The sequence below is a fragment of the Durio zibethinus genome, chromosome 23 (genome assembly GCF_047325235.1).
Source record: "Durio zibethinus cultivar Kanyao isolate XHJ-2024 chromosome 23, ASM4732523v1, whole genome shotgun sequence".
Classification (NCBI taxonomy): domain Eukaryota; kingdom Viridiplantae; phylum Streptophyta; class Magnoliopsida; order Malvales; family Malvaceae; genus Durio; species Durio zibethinus.
The window spans coordinates 7,585,712-7,610,492 of record NC_143184.1 but is presented as its reverse complement, the minus strand read 5'-3'; the positions used below and the strand labels follow the sequence as shown (position 1 = coordinate 7,610,492).

General features: G+C 34.8%; 5 protein-coding genes across 11 annotated transcripts; 4 read left to right on the top strand and 1 right to left on the bottom strand.

Moving 5' to 3' along the window:
- The first annotated feature begins 3,135 nt into the window (after nucleotides 1-3,135).
- Nucleotides 3,136-8,788, top strand: LOC111314461 (FRIGIDA-like protein 3). 4 transcript variants are annotated; one of them, XM_022915849.2, is made up of 5 exons: nucleotides 3,324-3,542; nucleotides 3,798-3,906; nucleotides 5,900-6,957; nucleotides 7,575-7,747; nucleotides 8,184-8,788. In XM_022915849.2, coding segments are annotated over exons 2-5 (1,650 nt in total). In that variant the 5' UTR covers nucleotides 3,324-3,542; nucleotides 3,798-3,904; the 3' UTR covers nucleotides 8,601-8,788. The 4 variants fall into 4 exon arrangements, with proteins under 4 accessions (XP_022771585.1, XP_022771586.1, XP_022771584.1 ...); XM_022915852.2 differs by having other exon boundaries at nucleotides 3,382-3,542; nucleotides 5,863-6,957; XM_022915850.2 differs by lacking the exon at nucleotides 3,798-3,906 and having other exon boundaries at nucleotides 3,136-3,542.
- Nucleotides 8,789-9,850: 1,062 nt separating this feature from the next.
- ATSPO22 (Tetratricopeptide repeat (TPR)-like superfamily protein) lies at nucleotides 9,851-14,031 on the top strand. The gene is made up of 5 exons (XM_022915848.2): nucleotides 9,851-11,348; nucleotides 11,890-12,079; nucleotides 12,167-12,199; nucleotides 12,300-12,920; nucleotides 13,109-14,031. The coding sequence occupies exons 1-5, from the start codon at nucleotides 9,991-9,993 to the stop codon at nucleotides 13,763-13,765; spliced, it is 2,859 nt and encodes a 952-aa protein (XP_022771583.2). The 5' UTR covers nucleotides 9,851-9,990; the 3' UTR covers nucleotides 13,766-14,031.
- Nucleotides 14,032-14,035: 4 nt separating this feature from the next.
- On the top strand, nucleotides 14,036-17,184 carry LOC111314459 (Rhodanese/Cell cycle control phosphatase superfamily protein). The gene is made up of 4 exons (XM_022915845.2): nucleotides 14,036-14,827; nucleotides 14,923-15,025; nucleotides 16,052-16,288; nucleotides 16,744-17,184. The coding sequence occupies exons 1-4, from the start codon at nucleotides 14,112-14,114 to the stop codon at nucleotides 16,789-16,791; spliced, it is 1,104 nt and encodes a 367-aa protein (XP_022771580.1). The 5' UTR covers nucleotides 14,036-14,111; the 3' UTR covers nucleotides 16,792-17,184.
- Nucleotides 17,185-17,850: 666 nt separating this feature from the next.
- Nucleotides 17,851-20,784, top strand: LOC111314458 (ubiquitin-like-conjugating enzyme ATG10). Of its 3 annotated transcripts, none has more exons than XM_022915844.2 (7): nucleotides 17,851-18,101; nucleotides 18,193-18,384; nucleotides 18,477-18,527; nucleotides 18,613-18,702; nucleotides 18,849-18,948; nucleotides 20,088-20,185; nucleotides 20,526-20,784. In XM_022915844.2, the coding sequence occupies exons 2-7, from the start codon at nucleotides 18,229-18,231 to the stop codon at nucleotides 20,721-20,723; spliced, it is 693 nt and encodes a 230-aa protein (XP_022771579.2). In that variant the 5' UTR covers nucleotides 17,851-18,101; nucleotides 18,193-18,228; the 3' UTR covers nucleotides 20,724-20,784. The 3 variants fall into 3 exon arrangements, with proteins under 3 accessions (XP_022771579.2, XP_089608773.1, XP_022771578.2); XM_089752647.1 differs by having other exon boundaries at nucleotides 17,868-18,101; nucleotides 18,468-18,527; nucleotides 20,484-20,618; XM_022915843.2 differs by having other exon boundaries at nucleotides 17,869-18,101; nucleotides 18,468-18,527.
- Nucleotides 20,785-21,150: 366 nt separating this feature from the next.
- On the bottom strand, nucleotides 21,151-24,767 carry LOC111314456 (bacterial hemolysin-like protein). 2 transcript variants are annotated; one of them, XM_022915841.2, is made up of 9 exons: nucleotides 24,559-24,767; nucleotides 24,067-24,148; nucleotides 23,763-23,842; nucleotides 23,520-23,622; nucleotides 23,269-23,425; nucleotides 22,267-22,395; nucleotides 21,838-21,924; nucleotides 21,592-21,636; nucleotides 21,151-21,434 (listed from the first exon to the last, which is right to left on the bottom strand). In XM_022915841.2, the coding sequence occupies exons 1-9, from the start codon at nucleotides 24,656-24,658 to the stop codon at nucleotides 21,294-21,296; spliced, it is 924 nt and encodes a 307-aa protein (XP_022771576.1). In that variant the 5' UTR covers nucleotides 24,659-24,767; the 3' UTR covers nucleotides 21,151-21,293. The 2 variants fall into 2 exon arrangements, with proteins under 2 accessions (XP_022771576.1, XP_022771577.1); XM_022915842.2 differs by having other exon boundaries at nucleotides 24,607-24,756.
- Between the last annotated feature and the right edge of the window lie 14 nt (nucleotides 24,768-24,781).

The window sequence follows — 24,781 nt, the reverse complement described above, 5'->3', positions numbered from 1 at the left end:
AATCACTATTTTGAAATGATAAAACATTAAAGCTAAATAAACTTAATCAAGATTTTGAAAAAAAATTATTTAGTATATATTCTAAAGTTTTATATTTTTGTACTAAATAAATAATATGATTTTTAAAGTTTAAACAAACTTTTATTGGTGTCATATTTCTCAAATCAAATTCACTTTTAAAGATTATTTATTTGAGATTAAATGAAAGTTCAATTATTGTTTTTAAAGTGAACTTATTCATTTTGGACTTAATACAATTTTAATAAAATTGGTTTTGGAAAATAGATTAAGTTAGGAAAGTTGTTTTTACAATAACAAATTTTTTTAACATTGAACTTATTTTATTTTTTTGTATAAATTCACAAGATTTTAATACTTGAATTTTATATGGTAGAAAAGCTTTTTTAGTCTACTTTCTAATGGATTAAACAAAATGAAAATCCAAATTTTCTAAGAAAAGATTTTGAATTTTTACTAAACACACTGCAGTTGTCCAGAAACTGCCCAAGGGATAGATTTGAAAATTCACTATAATTCATATACAATGAATTAGGTGATGAGCTTTATATAGATCGAAAGCCCTTTAAGTCTAGTTTTTAAATATTCAAATGGTTTTATGATTTGAATTTGTATAACTCAAGTTATGATCAAATTAGTGAGTAGAATATAGAATGAGAAATAACCACCAGCTTGGACATGATCGATCCCCTCTAAAAGGGATCGATTGCTTCCTCAAACAGAATGCCCCCCAAGCTGAAAATCTATAAAATGGATCAATCCTCCCACATAGGGGATTGATCACCTAAAGCAAGGGATCGATCCCCTCAAGGAAGGGATCGATCGAATAAGGCTTTTCAAGCACAAAATCATGCTTGAACCAACATGAACTAATCGATCCCCTCAATAAGGGATCGATCGATTTTGGGCGTGAAGACCTCCAATGGCTACTTTTTCATCATTCCAATAGGCATTTATTCACTCCAAGCTTTCCCAACGGATAATTTCTCAATTTTTCTATAAATTGGGTACTCCAACATACCAAGAAGTAAAAGGAAACAAGATGAATCAAGAGAGTAAGAGCTAACAAGTAATATTTTCTTTTTCTAAAATAATCAAGAGTTCTTAGAGCTTCAAAGTCTATATCCTTGCATTAATTGTATCCAAATTATCTTTTTGTTATTCATTCATCTTTGTCTTGTTTATACCTTTGTGTATTTCAAATTAGCAAATACCCAACCTTTGAGAGGTTCTTAGAATTTGCCAAACACTTGAAATTTTGTATTGTGTGATTGTAAGCTTAAGGGGGAGGATAACCCTTAAGAATGTATTGTGTTGAGTTTGTAAAGCTTAGAAAAGCTTGTTTGTAATCTTCAACACATAGTAGATTTGAGCCTTGGTATGGACAACCAAGAGAGATGATGTAGGTGCCTTATGGAGAATGACCGAACCTTTATAAATTATTGTGTTTGATTTCTCTATCTCTGTCTTCTTATAATTTATTGTTGTTCATATTTGATTTTAAGTTCATTGATTGTTATTGCCTTCATTATATTTTCATCAAAAGAACTTATTGTCTTAATTTTCATTCAACTATATTGAAATCATTATTTGAGAATAATTTGGAGAGATTCAATTCACCCCCTCTTTTATCACCATCTAACCTATAAAGCTAACATACTATTACATCAAAATTCTCTAAAATTAACAAAAATAACCAGTATTATTCAATACAAAATCTGATGCAAAAAGTATCATTAGACATATTGTATTTTGATATAACTATAAAATATCGATCGATATCAAAACGAAAATTAACAACTATGATTTTAATACATAAAAAGGTTTATTGAGTTCTAAATTTTAGTAGAAAAGAAAAAAGATAGTTCTTTTTTAACTTATATTCTTTTTTAACTTATAAACTTTTTTTTTTCTTATCTCATGATCTAACTATGAAACTCATTAATTATTAGTAGAGATAGCAATGGGTAGGGTTGAAGTGAGTTTTTATTTGTTTTGAATCCATTCGGATTTTATAAATTTAATACAAAAATTTGATCCGATCTAATATTAAAATATTATTTTTTATAGTTAAATCTAACTTGATTAGTATATGTTTAAATTCGTAATCGATCCGATTTTACTTGAAATTAATAAAATATTAAAATTTTAATATAAAATATTATTTAATAATATTTTAAATATAAAATATTATTTTTTAAATATAAAATATAACATTAAATAAATATAAAAACTATAAAATATATAAATATAAAATTAAATAAATAATAAAAAATAATATATATACCAAATGGAATTGAGATAGGTTTATATAAAACCCGATCTTTATCAACTCTGATTTTTTCTTTCTTCAAATACACTTTGACATGAATCTTAGTTTAAAAAAAAATCTTATAAAATCATGTCAAAATCCAACAAATACGGAATTGGACGACCCTACTTATTAATTGTGAAACCGTTCACTTTGCCTTTTTCCAAGTTAAGAGACTGCAATTTCTAAAGTGGGCTTCACATTCAAGGTACCAAGGCAGCGTTGAAAACAATGGAGAAACATAAAAGTTGCCAAACTCGTGTAAGTCTTTGATACAGCTTTCCTTCACGAAAGGAAAAAAAAGAGGAATGAGATTTAAATGAAAATATTAAAAATTTGAAAAAAAATTGTAAATTTCGACTAATTCAAATAGGAGATGGTTTTTTTTATTTATTTATTTGAGTATATAAAAAGGAGTGAATGAAGGAGATTCAATGAGAAATTTTGATAGTTTTTATAAATAATACAAACACAATAAAAAAAAAAAAACAATGATTGAACTAATATAACTTGCTTCTAATGCCCTCGAATTATGATTGAATGTCCTGTTATCAGCCTTTTCTTAAGCTATTTGATTAATCAAACTAAAAACTATGGTTTATGTCGAGGAATTTTATGGTTTGATGAGGTGGAGTTGACCTGTAACATGATTGGAGGACACATTTGATCTGTTAAAAAAAAAAAAAAAGGGGGGTTAGGAGGGTGTTGAGAAAATCTTTAATGATTTTGTTATTGGGCCAAGCCCAACCCGTTAAATTTATTCAGACAAGGTGGGTACAAGAACCTACACCCAACATGCCTCAAGCAAATCTTTGTCAGAATCAAACATGGCACAACTTTAGGAGCACCCATGAAGGTCACTAACACCCCACCAGTTAGACTTAACTTTACAACGAACTGCAGCAACATTCTTTAATGTCCAACAGCAAAAACAAGAGTGCTCCAGGAAAAGCAAAATAGAAGGAAAGAGAGCGAGCGTTTGAGAGTAGTGGCTGTGTACTGCAGTGCTTGAAAACACTAGCTTTTAGCTCTAAGGACTTTACTCTCTTTTCCTCTCTTTCTTTCTCTCTCTCTCTAGGGGTTGAAGAGTAGTAGCAGCCACACACATCCATCCTCTTTAAAAAAAAAAAAAAACCCCCAAAAATGGATTGATAATTCGAATCTCCATCGAATTAGCTCACTTTGTTACTCCATATCCCTTGGAATCAATCAGGTAATTTTCTCTCTACATCGCTATTCCTTTCTTTTCCTTTCGTTTTCACTTCTCTCCGGATCGGTACTTTCTTTCTTTTTTTTTTTTTTTCACCACTGAAAAATTAAAAAAATTCCCTCCATTTTTTCTTCAAATTTGGTTTTTTTTTTTTTTTTTTTGAAGCTTCGTTTTGACCTGCTAAATTTCGTATTTTTTGTTTGGGTTGTGCTGTAAAATTGAAAATTTCAACTGTTCTGTCGTGTTCTTTATTTTTAGGGTTTGGTGACTTTGGGTGGTTTAGTGTTTACGATCTCTGGGTCGGCGGTTGTCTTTCTGTGAATTTGAAGTTTGTAAAATCACTGGCGATAGCGGCTACTTCTTTAATGTAAAATTTTATACTTCTGATTCTGATTTCTTTTTTGTTGTTTTTAGATGATGAGTTCTTTTTAGGCTTTCTAGGGTTAAGCTGGAGCTCTCTCTCTCTCTCTCTCGCATTTATTTATGGCATTTGGCCCAGGGTTTAAATTGTGGTTTGTTTCTATTTATGGAATAAAGCAATGTGTACTTTGAACTTAATAATTAATAATGGGGAAATTATACTAATTGAATTTGGAAAGATGTTTATCTGTTTGATTGTTATTAATGTAATTGAGGTTCTTTTAAGTGGTACTTATTGAGTTAGGCCATTTTAGAATTGGGAAATAGGAATTGTTTTGGTTTGCTGAAACTCAATATATTCCAAAAGGGAGCTTAGATAATTGTGATCTAAATTTTTTTTTTGGAAGTACTCATTGCTGTGAGAGGATTACTAGAAGTCTCTTTCATGAAGTAACATTTAATATTTGAGGATGGGATTTCGTTCTGATTCAAGATAAAACTTGCTGCTTTTGGAATTAGTTATTGGAGATTAATGAAGGAAGAGTATCATGGTTGGGGAACCAATTTAGAAATATATATGTAGAAAATATTGCAGAGATTGTCTAGAGGAGGCTGTCTGTTTAGATGGTTGGCCTGTGGATGGAATTTGGATGCATTCCATTACAATTTTTCCTTTTCCAATCAAGAGTGCTACAATTATTTTAGAAAATGGGTCCAGTGGGATTTTGATGGGAAATTTTGTTTGGTTACTTAGCTGTTGTACTGACTTTTCCTGATGTGCGCTTTATCTCTATTGATAGAGGGGTTAACAGTAACATTCTGATGGCGATCCTGTCATCTTGGCCGCTTTCTATTTTATGTTTTGACTTTTGGGTGTGGTGAGTAAGTGAAGGATTGCAAAGTATTGAAAATGATAGCTTGTGATGCCTCTGTTTTCCTTTTTTGATTTAGAGTGAAGGATTGCCCCTTACTAGTGTAAATTTTTGGCACCGTTGTGACTAGAAGTACACCATTCTGCAATGTTACTAAGCACAACTTTTACAATGGATTAATTGATTTCAAGCAGCAGATTCTCCACAACCCCTATCCCTCCTTTTTTTGTGAATACTGAAATATTAAATGCTTATTGTTGTAAGTGTCTGTGGTCTGCATACTTGGAAAGTTTAGAAGGATGTGTAGCTATGACTTCAATGACTTTATTACTTATTGTGAAAAGTGTGGGAAGGATATTTCAATCAAGGTGGAAAGTGTCATTAAGGAGTGGTCTGATCCTTTTGGGAATTAAGATGCTTAGAAGAGTTCCTTAGTGGTTGCATCTTGGTTTTCACCTTGTCTTCTGAAGTTGTCTTATTGATTTTCATTTTCCACCCATTTTTGTTGTTGCATTGTTGCTGAGGCTACTTGTTGTAAATGTTCCTCATACTTTAAATGCAAAATCTACTCCAATGTCTGCTGGTGCACTTGGTGCAATCATCATTTATTATAGAGGGGTTAGTTCGTAGTTAACTTAGAAGAAAGATTGTATGTTGTCATGACTTTGTTTTCTGCTTCTAGAAAAGAAAAAGTAATAACCATGCACTTTTGTATAAAAGTGTTCTCTTTGGACGGTTACCGAGTGAGATATCTTTTTGGTGACTGCTAAGGAATCTATTCTTTCGATTGCTTCTAAACATAGCTGTGATATTTTGCCCAGGTTATGGATAAAACTTTATAAGTCCTTTAACTTTGATGCTTTTTAACTTCATTACATTTCATCAGTTTATATTGCTATATTTGATTAGTAACTTATTATTTTTGGTCACAGACAATGTTCAATTCTTTGAAAGAAAAAACATTTATGTTGAACTTTATCTTCGATGATATTCAGTTTCTTATTTTTATGTTTTCTGTTCATTTTCCCTTTAGAAGGATTTTGTACTCTAGAAAATCTGTTTGGTTTTACATTCTTTCTCTCGTACTGCAGTGGGGGATTGATCTCTGCTGATATCTTTCTCTATCAGGTTTTATGCCATGGATGATACACACTCAGTTGCAACACTTATAGACTCGACAACCTCTAAGATACAGCAGCTTCAGAAAGCATTTGCTGAACTTGAAAGTCATCGTGCTATAACACTTAATCTAAAATGGAAAGAACTTGAGGAACATTTCCATGGGCTTGAGAAGTCCTTGAAGAGACGCTTCCATGAGTTGGAAGACCAAGAAAAGGAGTTTGAGAAAAAAACAAGGAAAGCTCGAGAAATGTTGCAGAAGCGTGAAGCAGCTGTTGTAGCCAAAGAACAAGATTCATTGGTGAGGTTACAAGAAAAGAGAGATGCTGCTGTTTTTGCCATTACTAATGCTCTAGAGAAGCATAGGAAATTATCATCTGAGGAGCCTGCTGATGTCAGCTGTGATGGAGACAGCGGTGAACTCTCAGTTGAGGAGAAACCACCTGATTCTGTAGCTTCTGAAAGTAACTTGGAGGACATCAAAAGTTCTTTTGAGAATGGGAATTTCGAGGTGAAATCTTATCCCCAATTGGTAAAACTATGTGAAGAGATGGACTCTGAAGGACTGCACAAGTTTATATCAGATAATCGTAAGAACCTTGCTGCCCTAAAGGAGGAAATTCCTTGGGCATTGAAAGCTTCAGCAAGCCCAGCCTGCATGATCCTGGAATCTTTGGAAGGATTTTACCCTTCAGAAGTGCCAAGTGTGGATGGAAAGAAAGATTCAAATCTACTGGGTCTTAGGCGAACATGTATCATGTTGATGGAATGTCTTAGCTTTTTGCTAAGTAATCTGGATATGGCTTCTGCTTCTGCTGTAATCTCTGAAGACATTAAGGAGCAAGCAAAGTTAATTGCTGCGGAATGGAAACCAAAGTTGGATGCTCTTGACGATGCTAGTAATGGTAACTCATTGGAAGCTCATGCTTTCCTGCAACTTCTCGCCACTTTTGGTATTGCATCTGACTTCAATGAAGAAGAACTTTCAAGGCTGATACCAATGGTCTCTCGTCGTCGACAAACAGCTGATCTCACCCGTTCCCTTGGTTTGTCTGAAAAAATGTCAGGTTTGTGTGGTATCAACTTACATAGTAACATTTATATAGAATACATGTTTATGTGAAAAACTACAATGATTCTGAAAACCGAGCTTGAGTATCTCTATTTACCCCATGGTTTACGTTCCATTCATCCAATTATGTTTCTTTCCTTGCATTTTAATAAAACTGATATGACTAACCATGCCAAGTGAGACCTAGTAAATTAACTGCCTTTTCCTATTCCCCCTAATGTGGGTGACTTCAAGCCATTGACCGCAGGAAAACTCATCTTTGCTCTTGAACTGATAGGCATTTTCCTAAAGTTTAGATATTTTTGAAACTATATCATTGTTGAAATGCTGTTTTGGAGTTGAGTGGACCATTCTGCCTTTTTATGAACTTTGAATGGAAGTTTTAGATAGGTGTCCTTTGGTATGAATTGTTTGGAATGAAGAGAAGCAGTGATAAACTATATTGTTTTTCCTCCCTTGAACAGTATTACTAAAGCTCTTAAAACAAGAAGTGTGGGGTTAAAAGTATGGAATACTGTTGTTGAAAATCAATCATTTCTCTCATTTATACTGCTGCTAGTTAATTTGTACTTCCCTTTCTTTTATTTATCTTTTCTTTTTTTTATATGTTAGGTGTAATTGAACTTCTGGTGAATAATGGAAGGCAGATTGATGCCGTTAACCTGGCTTTTGCTTTTGAGCTTACAGAGCAGTTCTCACCTGTACCTTTACTGAAATCGTACTTGAAGGAGGCAAAAAAAGCTTCTTCACCTGTCAGACTGGGAAATGCCTCTCTCACTGCTCAGGTGTGTTCCTTACTCCACTACTTTAGGGCAATTGGTTTTCGTAATATTGGCTGAATATATTTAGGTTGACCATACTTAACCCTTTTTTTGAGGGACAAGCGCTTAGTTTTGTTTTTGCCTACACGGCCTTGTCTGAAGCAGAGTTGACCAGCTTTCTGGCCACTTAGCCATTCTAACCTTCTTGGGTCTTGTCTGATCATATAGGTCGATTTGGCTAGTAAGTTCCCACTTCAATAGATTTTAGCAAACTGACACTATTTTGGTATTAAAATTGTTTAGCATCTGTTTGGATGTGGCCCAGAAGGCAGATTTGTTCTTTGTGACTTGAATGCATGAAAATATTTTGCCAATATTCATGTTCATGAGCCTTTTTTTTTTGTAATTTATTTCCTGCTGCATTTTGGAAAATGGCTGAAATACTTTCTTGTGTTTTCAGACTGAGGTTAATGAGCGAGAGTTGACTGCTCTTAAGGCTGTGATCAAGTGCATTGAGGAGCATAATCTTGAGGTGCAATACCCTGTTGATCCACTTCAGAAGCGGGTTTTTCTGTTAGAGAAGGCTAAGGCAGACAAGAGGAGGGAAACTGAAGCCACAAAGCCTCAACCCAAGAGACCTCGCGCTAATGGTGCAGGATATGGTCCACGAGTCACTAACGTAGCTGCTGACAAAACATTCTATCCGAGAGTTACCGATAGGTACCTGCAGTACGTGTATGACAGACCCTATGTTTACCCTGGACCTGCTGACAACCATGGCCCCTCTCTTCTTGGTTCTGCCACCTACAACTTCTCTCCCAGTCATGGGAACTACTTCGGAAACGGCTATCAGTATCAGGCTCCGTATCTTCACTAATTTCCAAACATGGTAAAAAGGTGACTGTGATCCTCTCACTTTAGCTGTTAGCCTTAACCTTCCACATTGCAGTGTATGAATGAGTTTAGCATTAAAAAAACCAAAAAAAAAAGTGTCTTGTTAATTTTAATCTGGTGTACAAGAAGATAATTTGATCCTCTAATATATGCACTCTGTTTTTGTATGTATGTCCTCTGTTTTATTCTTTTGTATTTTGTTGGTATCTTGGTATGGGTTGTTGTAATTTGCATAGGGCTGTGTTTGGTATGCTAGATGAAGGATTCCAACCGTTCTCCGGATTGAATTATAGTTGGCATGGCCAACTCCTACAAACAAGAACAACATATGAAATCAAGGAGAGGAGCATTCATAAACAACATTGGTTTCGATTTTCTTTTTCAATGCTTCGCACGAGGGCAAAACTTAGACGAGGAGTTTTAGATGTAGTTTATGAAGTTTCCAACAAAGAATGATCTAATAAAAATGTTAATAAAAATTTCAAATGGATGGATTGATAGAGTTCAATAAAAAATAAATTGATAAAATTTAATGAGAAAAATAAAAAATAAATTAATAAAATTTAATGAGAAAATTAATAATATGTAAAAAATTGTTGAAAATATTATTTATAATTTACATTTTATTAATATTTATTTGATGAAAAAATTTTCAAATTTTTTATAAAAAAATCTTATCTAAAAATATATAAAAAAATTAATTTTTTTTCAAATTTTACGCAACATTTTTTTAATTTATTAATTTAAACTTTTTATTTTAATTATTATTTTAATTATTTAAAAAAATTATAAATTTTATTTAAAAAATTTCATCTAAATTTTTACTAACACTTGAAGGGTCTAAATCATAAAAAAAACAAAAGCAATAAGTTTGATTTCAACATTCAATCAACATCATCTAATCAAAATCTCAAAAATTCCTTTCTAATTTTGGTTGATTACCTTTTATTAGTAATTAAAATTTTTTTGGCCTCGGGTCACAAGTTTTTTAACATATTTATGAAAATTACTATAAATTAAAAAATGACAAATCATTTAATATCATATGTAAAGATAAAAAAATTTTAGTCAATATATATTAATTAGTAAACGAGTAATTGAAATATAAATATAAATATAAATATAAATTAAAATTAAAATTAACATAATTTTTTTCTTTCAAAAAATGCCATTTTTTGGACTCACTCTTTCTTAATGCCTTTTTTTTTTTTTTTAACTCCTGACCCTTGAAAATTACAATAAAAAGAAAAAATCTCTTACTGCCCTTACAAAATTTTGAGTTTTTGAGGTTTTTGTGAGTTTACTGCCCTTACAAATTACAATAAAAAAATCACTCCCAAACCTTTCAAAATTTCCCGCCAGAAAACGAATAAATGAGAATCGCAGAAATATCGACGCCGGAGCTCCGTCAATCCGCATGCGATCCGGAACCGCCTTCTCACCACCAACACAATCACCTCCTCTCTCAAATCGAATTCCAAATCAAACAAACTGAGACTCACCCACCTGCGACTCCACTACACGACTCGCTCCCTTCCGATCTCCGCCAACTCTTAACCCACCTGACTCAATTCGCTCCTTTCCCCACCACCAACAACTCTCTCAAACTCCAACTTTGGAAACTCAGCTACCGTCTCTGGAACGCCTGTGTCGATCTCTCGAACGCCGCCTCCATCCACTCTCCGTCCTCCAATTACGCTCCTCAAAATGTCGCTAAGCTCCGCCACGTGGCAGCCGATATGCTTGCCCTCGCCGTAGATGTCATCGGAATCCCTTCTCCGGTGATCAAATCTTCTTCGTTCTATTACAAGACCGGTCTCGTATGGCACGATCTTAAGATATTCGATCTGGCTTCTACATGCTTCGAGAGAGCCACGGATCTCATCTCGAAGCTCGATATAAGGAAAATATCGGACGCGGGAGAGAGGAAACTTCTTTTAGATCTGAATCTCGCGAGATCTCGCACTGCGTGGGAGATTTCAGATAAAAATCTGGCGATAACGCTACTGAACCGGTCGAAAACTCTCCTTTTCGGTTCTCCGGTTCATTTCAAAGCTCTGGCGAACCAGTTCTTAGCTTTCGCTAAAACTGTTCTATCGAAAAACGAAAACAACGGTATCTTCAACGAAGCGTTGAAGTTTATGAACGAAGCCTTGGATTTATGCGAGAAAGGATTGTCTATTGCACGAGCACGAGAAGCAACAGCGGAGATCAAGGAATTGAAATTCAAAACGCTGCGTTTCATTGCAGCCATCCATCTTCAAAACGGAGAATTCGAAAGCGTGATCAAGTGCGTTAAAGCTTTAAGAGATAACGGTGGTGAGAGTGGCGATCACCACGCTTCGTTGCCTGTTTTGGCAATGAAGGCGTGGCTTGGTTTAGGGAGGTATAGTGAGGCGGAGAAGGAGTTGAAGGGAATGGTTCTAAATAAAGGGATTCCTGAGGGCGTTTGGGTCTCTGCAGTGGAAACTTATTTTCAGGCTGCTGGAAATGCGGGGTTGGAAACGGCGAAGGGGGTATTTTTGGGGTTGTTGGGACGATGTCATCTTAGTGCACGCGCTGCTGTAAGGGTGGTTCACAGGGTAGTGGGTGACGGTGGTGGAATTGAGGAGTCAAGGATTAGAGCGAAGATGGCGGCGGAGCTGGCGGCGGATGAGAGAGTGATTGCGTTGTTTGCTTGTGAATCTGTGGCGAAAGAGAGGACAGCCATGCATGCTGTTCTTTGGAATTGGTAAGATTGGTACTTGATTACCCGCCATTTTTTTTTGGTGGTTGCATGTTTTAATTGAGAAAAAAAATGCTTCTATAAAGGTTCAATTTAAGGGATTTTTAGTTATTCTGGATTTATTACGAGAACTATGAAGTTGCATTGCTTTTGATTGTTCAGAGCTAGATAAGAGTATAGCCAGAGTAGTTTGGTTGCTTCATTGTTTCTTTCAACTAGCACAATCCGATTTTTATTTCAATGATTCAATCACCTTATTGATAAACATATTCGTCTTACAATTCACCTTGGACAATAAAGTTATGTTGTTATATAAGAGATAATTATGGCTATACAGCAACAGCTGAAAGATATAGGATCGTACCTGCCATACTCCAAAATATCTTGGTGCTTTCTCAAGGTATCTCTTGCCCTGCAAGAAAATGCTTATGTTCTTTCTTGTTACAATAAACTATTGAACTCGCTTGATGAGAGAGAAATACTGTAGCATATAATTGAGTACTTATTTGCTAGATCTGCTCACCTCAATTTAAGTTTGTCTTTACAGTGGTTCAGATAATTTCAGATTGAAAGATTATGAAACAAGTGCTGAGATGTTTGAGAAATCTATGCTTTATATACCACATGATATAGAGAATAGAGTTCTTCGAGCCAAGGGCTATAGAGTTTTGTGTCTTTGCTACCTTGGTCTTACTCAACTTGATCGAGCTCAAGAATATGTCAACGAGGCTGAAAAGGTATCTTGAGATTTATGAATGTAGTTTCTAAGATGATAGAGGTCCAAGCACTATTTTGATTTGTCCCGTTCTTTTCTATTTTTGCAGCTTGATCCAAACATCATATGTGCTTTCCTTAAGGTACTCTCTTTCTCTCTGACACACACCACCCATATGGGACTCAAGAAAAACACTGTCAGTCCGTCACTGGATAATCAATTAACTCTCCTGATTTATGCAGTTCAAAATCTGTTTGCAAAAGAATGACCATGATGGTGCTATCAGTCAGATACAAACAATGATAACCTGTCTTGATTTCACTCCAGACTTTCTGTCTCTCTCAGCCCATGAAGCTGTTGCTTCCCGTGCTCTTCCTGTTGCGGCTTCTGCTCTTTCCAACTTGCTTAACTTTTATACCTCAGGGAAAACAATGCCAATAGCGGAAGTTATAGTGCTACGCACATTGGTCACAATTCTCTCTCAGGACCTCGGTAAAGAGGCTGAAGTCCTCAAATTCTTGAAAAAAGCACACAACAGAGCTTCTGAGCTTGGAGCTGACTGTTTTTTTGGGAAGGGGGAGGTTGGAAGACGAGAAAAGAATTGGTTTGCTGTAACTTCATGGAATTTTGGAACAAAGTGTGGGAAGGAAAAGAACTATGAATTATGTGCTGAATTTCTTAGAGTGGTTTCTGGATTTTATAGTTTTATGGTTGATGGACAAGTGGAAGAAAACAATGTCATGATTTGCAGATCATTGATACTGACTGTGTCTGCTATGATAGCTTCAGAGAACCAAAAAATGACTCCATTGCCCGAGGCTGAAGTAAAACATGCCGTTGAGCTGCTAGAGAGTGCTGGGAAGGTAATGTGTCATTAATTGTTTGCTTTAATTATTTGTTGCGCTGTTTTCTATAAGAAACTGACATGTTCATGTGTGTTGCAAATGCTTGAAGGCTGCTGCCCTCACATTTTAGTATATCTTCTGTCGAAGCTGTTTTGTTTTTTTTTTTTTTTTATCATATGGTTCTTCAATTTGTTGCATGCTTGCAGATCCTGACTTCGCTCTCTGTGGGAACCCAGCTAACTGATGATAAAGTCACTACCATTGATGCTGATCTCTTTTTCATGTATGTGCTCAATGCCTATAATATGCATGGAAGACTGAACAATTTAGAGTCCCAACAACATCTTGTGAAGAGCTTTGCGGGCACAAAGGCTTGCAGTCCTCAATACCTTCTCCAAATCGGCCTGAATGCCTCAGAGGGTCCAAGGTTCAATGCTGACGTGGCAATCTTTGCTCTTAATGAGTGCCTCTCACGCATTCTTTCTTCCCCCTCTCCAGACTACCAAGATGTGGCTCTTATTGTCCGAAGGCTGATTGCAGTTGTTAGTATTCACAGGGGTGATTCGGATGATGATGCAGTGCTTAGTATGTACAAGCAAGCATATCGAATAATGGTTGGGTTGAAGGAAGGGGAATATCCAACAGAAGAGGGCAAATGGCTTGCAATGACTGCATGGAATCGGGCAGCCTTACCCGTAAGGATGGGACAGATTGATATGGCAAAGAAGTGGATGAATGCTGGGTTGGAACTTGCTAGGAAGGTTGTTGGGATGGAGACTTATCAGGCATGCATGGAGGATTACATTGCTGGATTTGAAAAGAAATTTCATATGCAGATTGCCGGTGAAATCCGGCCTCAATAGTGCCGTAGCATGTGTACTAACAATCATAGAAACTAACTACCTCTCCAGCTGAACATAAATGGGTTTTTCCTGTTCCCATGACTATGAATTATTTTTTTTTGTACCACTTTGTTGTCTCCAATAGTCAAACCTTTCATCAAGAAATATGTAATATGTCAATTCTCAATTGGGCCGTAGAAAGCAATCAGGCCTCACACACAAATATTTTTTAAGCCTTTAATTGATTTTGATAGATCCAAATGGAGTCTGCTATAGGCTACTTGAGCAAGTTTTCCGATTCCGAATCAGCCCAATCGCTTCCACTCTTATCTTCTTCTCGCTCTCTCCGTCTTTCCTGACAATCATAATGGAGTCTCTTTCTATGATCCTTTCATCTTTTCTACCCTTACAAAACCATCCCAATACCCACAAATCAACCTCCTCCAAACTATTTCCTCTTTTCCCATGCTCCTTTTCCATCTCCAGTTCCATTCCTCAATCTCTCATTTATCAAGGAACGAAATCCCGCACCACTGAACTAACCTCTCCCTCACCCTTTCGTCGCTCTAAAAACCATCTTCAAAACCCTCTTTCAATTCTTCGAAACTCTTCTCTTTTACAAACTCTGACCAAAACCCATCTTTCTTTTACCTTATTTAACCTCTTCACTTCTTTCCCTTGTCTGTCCTCTGAATCAGTTATATCCTCAACTGAGCCAGGCAAAGTGAGCCTAGAAGCAATCTTGGTATCAATTGATGAATTTTTTAACAAAAACCCATTTTTTGTTGCTGGCTGCACGTTCATTTGGCTTGTTGTTGTACCTTTAACTAAAGAGTACTTGAGCAAATGCAAGTTTATATCTGCCATTGATGCGTTTAGGAAACTCCGTGATGACCCAAATGCTCAACTTTTGGATATTAGAGAGAAGAAGACTCTGGATTCTTTGGGGTCTCCAAAGTTGGATTTTTTGAACAAAGATACGGTTCAGCTTCAGTTTACTGCTGAAGATGAGGATGGATTCATGAAGAAAGTTCTGGAGAGGTTTCCAAACCCTGCAAATACTGTTCTTTGTCTTCTTGACAAGTAAGCCCTTGGAATTTCAATTTTTTACTTAAGTTCAAAAGTTTACTGGCTATTCATAATTGCATAGTTGTTTCCTCCTTTTATGTATAAGGTAGTTTCGAGGGAAATTCCTTGAAAGCGGCCGAGTTATTGTATCAGAATGGCTTTAAGGAGGCTTATGCAATCAGGGGTGGAGTCAGAGGCCAGAAAGGTTGGTTGGTAAGTCTCTTTGTTCTTAGTATATGGCTGAGTTAAGAGTTTATGGATTCTTGTAATGGAGCTCTGTTTCAATTTTCAAATACATTTTCTTCGTTTGGGGATAGAGATGCAATTCCATTTTTGATGTTTCTAGTTAGTTTCTTTAAGTATGCTTCTTCTACTGTATTATATCTTTTGCATATTTCACAGGTTGCTTGGCTCTTGGGAATTGCCCCTTACATGCCTCACGAAGTTGATAAATGTGAGGGGTCAATTTGGAAAGGGGGGCAAGAGTTTATATATGCTATGTGAAATTATTACAATGCTTACCAGGGATTGGCCTGAGAGTTTGGGTTACCTGGGGATGAACACTGTTGCCTAGTATGCATCAATGGCGTAATTTACTACCACAGTTAGATTATCTAAGTCAAGGAATTTCCAGGAAACATATATTCGTGAAAGTCAAGATTTAATTTGAATGTTGAAGATTCTGGTTAATTTTATCTTAAGGAATAAAGAAGTGAAATTTGAGACTGTTAACCTTGGAAATAAATACAAGTCACATAAGGCTTATGCTCTAATAATTTCAATTCAGAAAGCTTCAAAACAATCATTTAATATGGGATACAAGATATACTTGTATCTTTTGGCAGAAATGGCTGTTGATCTGATTGGGTAAAGCGTTGAGCTCTGGATAACAGAACAATTCAAATAAAAGATCACCTAAATAGGAGGTTTTTGTTGATAGATTGTGGTAATTGAATTTAAAATCTCTTTCCTTTTATTGCTTTGTCTCCTTCATTCTCATAGATAAAATTGTTCCTTTAATATATCTATTTATTAATAGTTAAATGGTAAACATCTCGGTTATAACTTGACAAGTCTTAGTAAGAGTATTAGGCTTTCCTTTGTGTCTGGAAGCCCAAGTTGGTGTCTTTTTTTTTTTTGGCCAATCAACCTAAGATAGTTGAGCATGTGGCAGTTATTATTTATCTGAGGCTGCTATAGAAAAGAAATTGTAAGTATCATATTTTTGGTTTCTTGCAGGCAATACAAGAAACCCTTTTGCCACCTTCTGTACATATTAAGCCAAAGAAGAAGAAGAAGGTCAAAATTTCTCAAAAGCTTGGGGTAAATGGAGCAGTTAGTCAAGTGGAGGATAAGAAAGATGGCTTCTCTCCTATAAGTGCCCCTGTAGTAGAAAGTCAGATAATGGATCATGAACTTACTGAATCCATGCCACATTCGAAAGTTGGTTCCCAGTCCTCCTCTCCTTACCCTAATGTATGGTTTCTCTCTTTTTCTTCCACAAGTGCTTTTCTAGTAGCAAGTCAGAGGATGCATCATAAACTTACAAAATCTATGCGATTTGTCAAACTTGGTTCCTGGTCCTCCTCCTCTTACCCAAACATCTCAAGTTTCTCCTTGGATTGAGGTTAAAAGGTTCTGAAATCAAAGAGTAGAAGTAGAATAAATCAAAAGATTATTTTAACTAATGGGTTTTGTTGGCACTGATTCGTAAAAGCATGAATAATACAAATTCAGATACAAAGAAAAGTCTATAGAATACTATAACAATTATATCTCAATTCAACTAAATGGTCGATTAAATGATACATAACTTTTGAAAATTTATCTTTTCACCATTAAATGAGCCACATTTTGATTTTTTTAGAGTTTGCATTGTTCACATTAACTTTCATGAATTTTACTGACATTTACCCTCTTTTTCACTATAGTATCCAGATTTGAAGCCACCATCTTCACCAACTCCATCAAAACCATGAGCATGATACACAGCAAGTATCTCGAGCTGAGGTCACATACCCACATCCTTCATTGCTTGAAGGTCATTCCAGCGGCTTTTCATTTTATTTAATTTCAATACTTTTAGAGAAATTCTCCATTTTATGTTATATTATGTACAACAATTAGGGTTCGTCTTTCTTTTCTAGGTGGGCAAGCAATGAAATGACTGTAAATTGTAATATGACATGTAGAAAACCAAAGCTATTTCCAGTTAACCGTAAACTTTGTGATTCTATTTGGATGTTTTTGGACTGAATTAATGTATTAGCAATCCTAAGGTGAGATTTTATTTTACCCAGAAGTGGTCAGGCTGGGTATAAAATTGCAAACAATTGTTGAATAATCCAGCATTACTACAAGTTTCCTTGGTATATTGCTCTTTGTTGAATATAACTATCATATTTCCATTTTTCTTTTATCCAAAATGTACATAAACTGTAGATTGGACTTCATTGCCATTTAAATATAGATACAGTTTTTTTTTTTTTTTTTTTTTTTTTAAGTTTTTAATCTATTTTTAATTTTTTTTTATTCTGATATATACTTGTTTAAAGAGGATATTATTTGTTTAAGTTCTCTTAAACTTACAATTTGTAATTATCAATTCCAATGAATATCTATTGATTCAAGAATAGTTGGCATATATAATTTATAACAGAGGTGATAGGAAAAGAAATTTAAATACCCTTCACGATTTGGAAAAAAAACTGGTATTTATTTTTTAATTTTACTTATTTCTTTCATTTTTTAAATTTATTTAAATTAAGAGTTAAAAAATATGTAAAATTAAAATAATTTTAAACTGTGTAATTTTATTTTTTAGATTTATTTTAGTAAAAAATTAAAAATATGTTAAAATAAAAAAATTATACTGTATAAATTGTTACTTCTGTTTAACAAAATTTATTTAACAATTATTACTAGAAAAAATTACTACTATTATATAAGTTTAAAATTAAATAAGTTATACCAGTCAAATTCTTTTTTTTTTTTTAACTTTCTCCATATATAAATCCTATCACTAACACTTGTAAATTAAATTGACAAGAATTACCAAGAAAAAAAAAAAAAGGGGAAAACTCCCTCCTCGAGAAAAAAAAAAAAGAATATCAAAATATATTTCTCCGTTCAGGTTTCCCGTGAAACCACGCGTTCAATCTAGCACTTTGATAATTAATAAGTTAAAAGTGTAAGTTTGATTCCCCGTGAAGCAATTTGACCCAATCACTCTCACCCAGGAAGCTTTTCGATCGCACCTTTTCTTTTTCCGTTCACCAGATTTCTGTGGGTGAGTCTTCAATTCTTATTTTGTCCATAATTAAATTAATTTATCGGGGTGGGTTTTTTCAGAAAAAAAATTAAATGTTATTATTTTTTAGTAACGTTGGAGCTGTTTTGGACGGTAATCGAAAGTAATGATGGATCTTTTACATTGGGATGGAACCCTGTCTGCAAAGGATTTCAGAATTGGTGCTGTCGCATTTGCTCAGAAATGGGAAAGCCTTAACTTTGCTTTTCGTCCATGGGTTTGGGTTCCTTGTCCTAAACACCCTTGGCTTGCTTCTCCTGAGGTTACTCTTCTCAATCATTTTTTAACCAATCCTCCTTGCAAAATAACTTAATGCTTCACAGAAAGGAATCAACTTACTTTTAGCTTTTGCAGGAGGAAGGGTACTTGTCAATGGAAAAGATATGCATTTCCAGGCTAAATGAGGTTCAGTCTCGGGTCATTTAATGGATCATATTTGAATATTTAACAACAAAGTTGCTTTTTTATTTCTTCTTTCTGTTGGATGCAGGAAGATATTGATCAAACTACTCAAATTGACACTGATGAAGAAGAGGCCAGTTGCTCAGGAAACAAAGATGTTATTGATGATGCCACATTGGTAAATATATTTTGATTGTTTTTTCCAGTTATTTTGCTTATATTGAGTGTAACAAATGTGTGAGACTTGGGAGTAAACATGGAATTTTAGTTCTATCGCCTGTTTATTATTGTCTGACTTTGATAATGTTCTTGTTGTATTTTTAGGTCCAGAGCAATCATCATGAATTACATTACTATGATTTCCATATAGTCTACAGTAATACATTTAGGGTTCCGGTGTTATATTTACGTGCTTACTGCAGTGGTAAGTTCACCCTCCTACTTCCTCCCACACAATAGCAATTATGTTAGGAAATTTTTTGTCATTTTATGGTAGAAAATAATCCTGATATAATTTAGCTTATTTATTTGACAAATATATCTCATATTCAAGAAACCTAAGTTGGAACTAACTTATGCTATTTGCTCTTCTGAACTAATGATTGTGGTTTATTTTTTAGATCAGCCATTTTGGTCAATTACTGTCATGTTTAATTTTTGCCAGAATGCACCCTAACATTTGGCTCAATAATACGTGCATATGTTTCTCTGCTAAAAAAGCTGGATTCAAATCCCTTCTTCCTTCAAATAAAAAAAAAAGGAAAAAATTATATCACTATATGATGTTTGAATTTTAGATCAGACATTAGGCTGATGTGGCAAAAGTGAAAAGACCAAAGAGATAATGCTTATAATCGATGGATTGCAGCATGCTTTGTTAACCGATCAAGAAAATGGGCTTTGATTTTAAAGAGTGAAATCTTTTGAAGTATGCCATGGCTTGTTTTGCAGCTGGGAATTAATGTCATGTTCTAAAATTATGGAACTCTATGATCTGTTCTTTTTTCTGTTGTCTTCAACAAAGAGTCTTGTCAAGGATGATAGGTGGTTCAATTATTGAAGGCTGTGCACTAAGGAAATTAACCTAAGGCAACTTTAGCTTGGCTAGATGTAACTTGGCAACTTGAGACTATTAGAACCACCCTAGAGTAGGTGCTGATAAGCTGAGTTACCAGATCTATCTGCAGTTTCAAAAAACCTGGCACTAAACAACTAGTGAAGTTAGCATACCGAGTTTTCTTGCAGCAGGACAGACCTGTGCTGAGGATCCCTTAATACAGCAAAACTGCACCTTATTGGATAAACAAAGCTCTTTTTAGCAAATAATAGATGTTTATTAAGTGATTTATGTCCGGTTGTTTGGAAGGCTGTGTGCTTGGTGTTTTATGTATGTTAGTATGTGCTATATGTTGATGGCACTCCAGGGAAACAGTTTGTCATGTTCTTGCTTGTATGCAGGCACAGTATGGGTGGGTTTCTATATAGATTAAGTCTGGTTTGAAATTGTCCAATTCATTAATTATTTGAAGAGTATAACTGAATGCTTTACTATACCATGTATAGATGGACAACCTTTGCAGTTGGATGAAATAGAAAAGGAGCTTCCTACATGCTCTTCAAAGGAATTGTCAAAATCAAAATGGACATTCATAACTCAAGAGGTATGTTTTTCCTACCTTACTTTGCTGTCTCTTTACCTTGGTTGTCTCTTCCCCCTCCCCCCCCTTTTTTTTAAGAATGTTCTAAATTCCTATTATATTCTTTCTCAATCTTTCTTACTCAAAAAACTGACATATGCTCAAGTTGATTGCTGTGTATTTTATGTTAGAATGATCAGAGGATAAATGTTGTTGAAGTAGAGAATATATTAAGCTTATGAGGCTGAATTCCATGTAGAGCAGATTTTTGCTTAAGATCAGCTTTTTTTTTTTTTTGGTACTGTGGTGAATCTCTTTGAAGTATGTTATATGAAGGTGATGTGTGAATATTTTTCAATTGTAGGAACATCCACACTTGACAAGACCATGGTACAAATTACATCCATGTGGGACTGGAGAGTGGATGAAGTTGCTTTTCCTCAATGATACTGCCCAGCCTAAATTTGAAGTGGTGCTGGAACTGTATCTTCTTTCATGGTTCTCAGTTGTTGGGCAAGTGGTTGGTCTTAGGATCCCTTTCAAAATGTTAAATGACCGCTGATAGTCATGTATTTTTTCTTTCTAGGGTTCTACCACTATTGAATCCCATATTCTTCATTCAATGATCTTAATTTTTTTTTTCCTGCAAAAAGCGCATAGAACCTCCTCAATTCCCTTGGTTCTCACTTTCATGCTTCAATCGAAGTGCTCAACAGTTTGAGGATCAATATTAGACATAAAATGGAGCTATATTACAATGCACAAGAAACTCTCATCCATGAAAATTTTACACGTTTCTTTCTTCTATATATAAAAGACATGTTACATCTTAGATACGTTTGAAAATTGAATAATTACCAAGTCTTTCTTAATGCATATTATCGTGGGTTAAAAGAACAGAATATAAAGAAGCTAGCAGTGGATTGATTTCATTTTAAAAGCAGAACACAACTGGACGAAAAAAATTTCAAAGCAATGCGACTCCCATGTGGTAATGAAACTATCCTGCACATAAAATCTTCCATGGCTTTACTCTTGATGATGCAGGGTTCACAACGAGGCACAATGTCACATTGGGTATTCTCAAATTCAAATAAAGGATGGATATCCAGCTCATTCATTCTATGATAAACTATTCATAACTTTTCTCATAAGTCCGACTGAAGCAAACCAGAAATTCAGTATTACCCTCAGCACCCTTTAGAGGAGACTCTATCCAACCTTTGCTTTGAAATCCAAAGTTCTCTACACCCTTTATGATCTTTTCGAGTACCTACAAGACGAAACATAATACCATCTTAACTTATGCTCTTCAAATGGTAGCCTACCTCTTCAGCTTTCCCCCCCCAAAAAAAAAGGAAGTAAATATCTTAATGATGATATTATTTTTTTGGATGGAAAAAGGTGGATTTGACAAAATTTTTGGGTACCTCCTGATGAACTTTAGGATCTCTCACTATCCCACCACTTCCTACCTGCAAAGGCGTTAAACAAGATTACACTCATAAACTCAAAGCTAAAATCTAAAAGTTAGATGAAAACCCTCAGATATAATTATCACAATTTTTTAGGTGCATCCTCAATTCTTCAGCTCATCACATCCATACTGGAAAATGAAAAACAGAAACTCTAAAGGCATGTGTCTAAATGTTCACATGAATACTTATGTTCCTTACTTGTGACCTACGAGCTTCAAACTGAGGTTTAACCAGTGTAACCAAAGTTGCCTCTTCCTTCATTGCATTTATCACAGCAGGCATGACCTGTTTAAGAAAGTACATAAATAACTAAAGATAATGACAAAATTAAGCATAAGGTTGTTACTCATGTGATTACTATTAACAAAACTACCCATTTATAGAGAACAGTAATTCTGCTCCCTCCCACTTTTTGACAGTAAATACAATTAACTGAAGTAACAAATATCATGTGCAGTGTACAAGTGTAAAAGTAGAGCATTGCTCAGCCAAAAAAGGCTTTTAACAAATCTAAGCAGTTCAGAGGAGAGAAGAAATGGATAGAATTGGATGAAGAGGCTGATTGAAACGAGTAAAAAGTAATACAAGCATGTTAACAAAGCAGTTTGGAGATGTTTGAAAGCTTACCAAGAGAATAGAAATAAATGAAAGGTCCAGTGTCACCAAATCAACTTTTTGAGGGAGACCAGAAAGGTATCTTAAATTTGTTCGTTCTATCACACAAACACGTACATCTCGACGAATCTTGTCTGCTACCTGTTAAAAATTGAAACCCACAGGCAATCAAGAATCATTAAAAATCCAAAAGTGCACATCCATTCACACACAGGGAACATATCATTCATTACATTTTCCCCTCAGTGCACATAGGTAATTGCTACTGTACAGATAAAGCTTCATTATTAAAAAATGAAGGTAGAGAAAAAAAAAAAAAAACTGCTCTTAATAACTTATAATGTCTTCAAGAGAAATTTTCTCAGAAAGAGGAAAGAATATCCTTGTCTTAAGAGCCAAGCCCCTTATTTATTATTTAGAAAAAATATTAATCTGCATCAAGTGAGCAGATCAAATACAAGTTCATTCCAAAAACAGTGTCTACAAAAATTAAACCAAGCCAAGCAATTTGTCAACAATATGTTCCAAAAATCATATAGGCTAACTCTTGTGTTACATAAGCATAACTCACTTAAATGCCAGAGGTCAAGAAAAACTAAAATATGCCAGTATTTACTTCTATATGAATGGTCTCTCTTTTAATCTTTTCCCAACTTAATAAGCTTCTTGTATGAGTTAATTTAAGAAGAGTTGCTCTATAGTTTCAAAACTTATCATGATAATTAGATTTGATAAGTACATTTTATAAGTGGTTATCTAAATTTGCAGTCAGTCAGTTACTTTTCATTTCCAGAAATTTTAATCACGGCCATAAAAGTGCCAATCAGAAAACCCTATACCGTCGTACACAAACTGACATACACAACCCATAGCTATGACCAAGGTGATGTTGCTGGCCAAAATTTTCTTATACTATGTTCAGTTTTAATATATTTTCTCATATTAGCATTTGAAAACTGATGGAGAGGTACTTCATGTGCACATGATATGTATTACTAATTGTCCAGTTAGTACCTGTCCATAACCTACATCAACTCCATAAACATATGATGCACCATACTGAAGCAGGCAATCGGTAAATCCTCCAGTGGACAACCCAGAATCAAGGGCTACTTTGCCAGTCACTTCAACACCAAGCTGTTCAATAGCAGCTTCTAACTTATATCCAGCTCTGGATCAGCGAAGGTAACATTAAAATCAACCCTGAACACCTCAGAAATATTATTTGAAAAAAATTAAAGATGGGTGTTTCAGAGAATAATCACCTACATACATATTTTGGAATTTCAGCCGTAATTTCTATAACAGCCTTGTCAGAGACAGGTGTTCCAGCTTTGTTTACCATCTTTCCATTCACATACACTTTGCCTATCAGAAGAAGAAAAGATAAGTCTCCAGGAGTTCTAGGGCCAGTTCTTCATATAATTTACATTTCCAAGAACCGGAATTGCAATTACTCCAAGTGTACCAAAGTACAAGGACACATCCAATTGAAGATTTTTCCTTACCTTGTAAAATCCATGACTGTATGAAAGATCGGCTGTACTGCTGGAACCTTTCAAGACATATCTCATCCAGCCTTTTCTTCCTGAACTTGTCATAGAGTAAAGCACAATAAGGCAAAAAAAAAAAAGATATGGCTGGGTTTCTGGGACCAATAAAAGGCTTTGGATTAAGCTAGGGTAGTTTGCATCTTCTTCCATTAGCAATAAATGGCATTCCCAGAATTTCAGTGTTACAATATGTATTGGCATGAAATAAAAATATCTTTGAAATATGTAGTAAATTATCAATTGACCGATATAGGCTTACTTTTTTGGTATTTTAAGTTTTTCTGACTTGGCAACAGCAAAGCTTCTAAAGGGACTATGCATATGAGCTTTGACCAATCTCCCTGAAAAGTGAAAACCAAATCCCAAACAACCAAATTATTAGAGCACAGCAATTCATACGGGACAAAGCCAAAATAAAATCCAATTCATTAGTACGCCAAAAAAGTAAAAGAAAAAATGAACCATTTAAATAGATAAAAAAACACCCACAATAGATTAAAGAACAACCCTTGTTTTCCTATAATTCTATCTACAATCAAAAGTGTTAATGAAAATTATTAAACCCGGCAGGGAAACAAGCATGTAGACGTCAAATTTGAGTCTAACCGCAAATTAAACTAAAACTATGCACACAAAATAATGAAAAAAATAGTATGAATATATATATATATATATATAGAGAGAGAGAGAGAGAGAGAGAGAGAGAGAGAGAGAGAGAGAGAGAGAAGAGAAAGAGCAACAATGACGGTACCGTGAAGAGGAGAGTAAGATTTCAATAAGAAAAACAAAGTGGAGTTACCGCTATCGCAACAGCGTGAGATAAAGGGAAGCTTCACAATTTGCAGTGCCATTTTCGGCTTCGTTTAGTGACCTCTTAAGGTTGTTCAGTTCGGATCCGGAGTTATATGCCTTGAGCCTTTAGGAAGCGGATAAGCCCTGTCCACGCATATGTTGTTGGCAATTCACTGTACCAA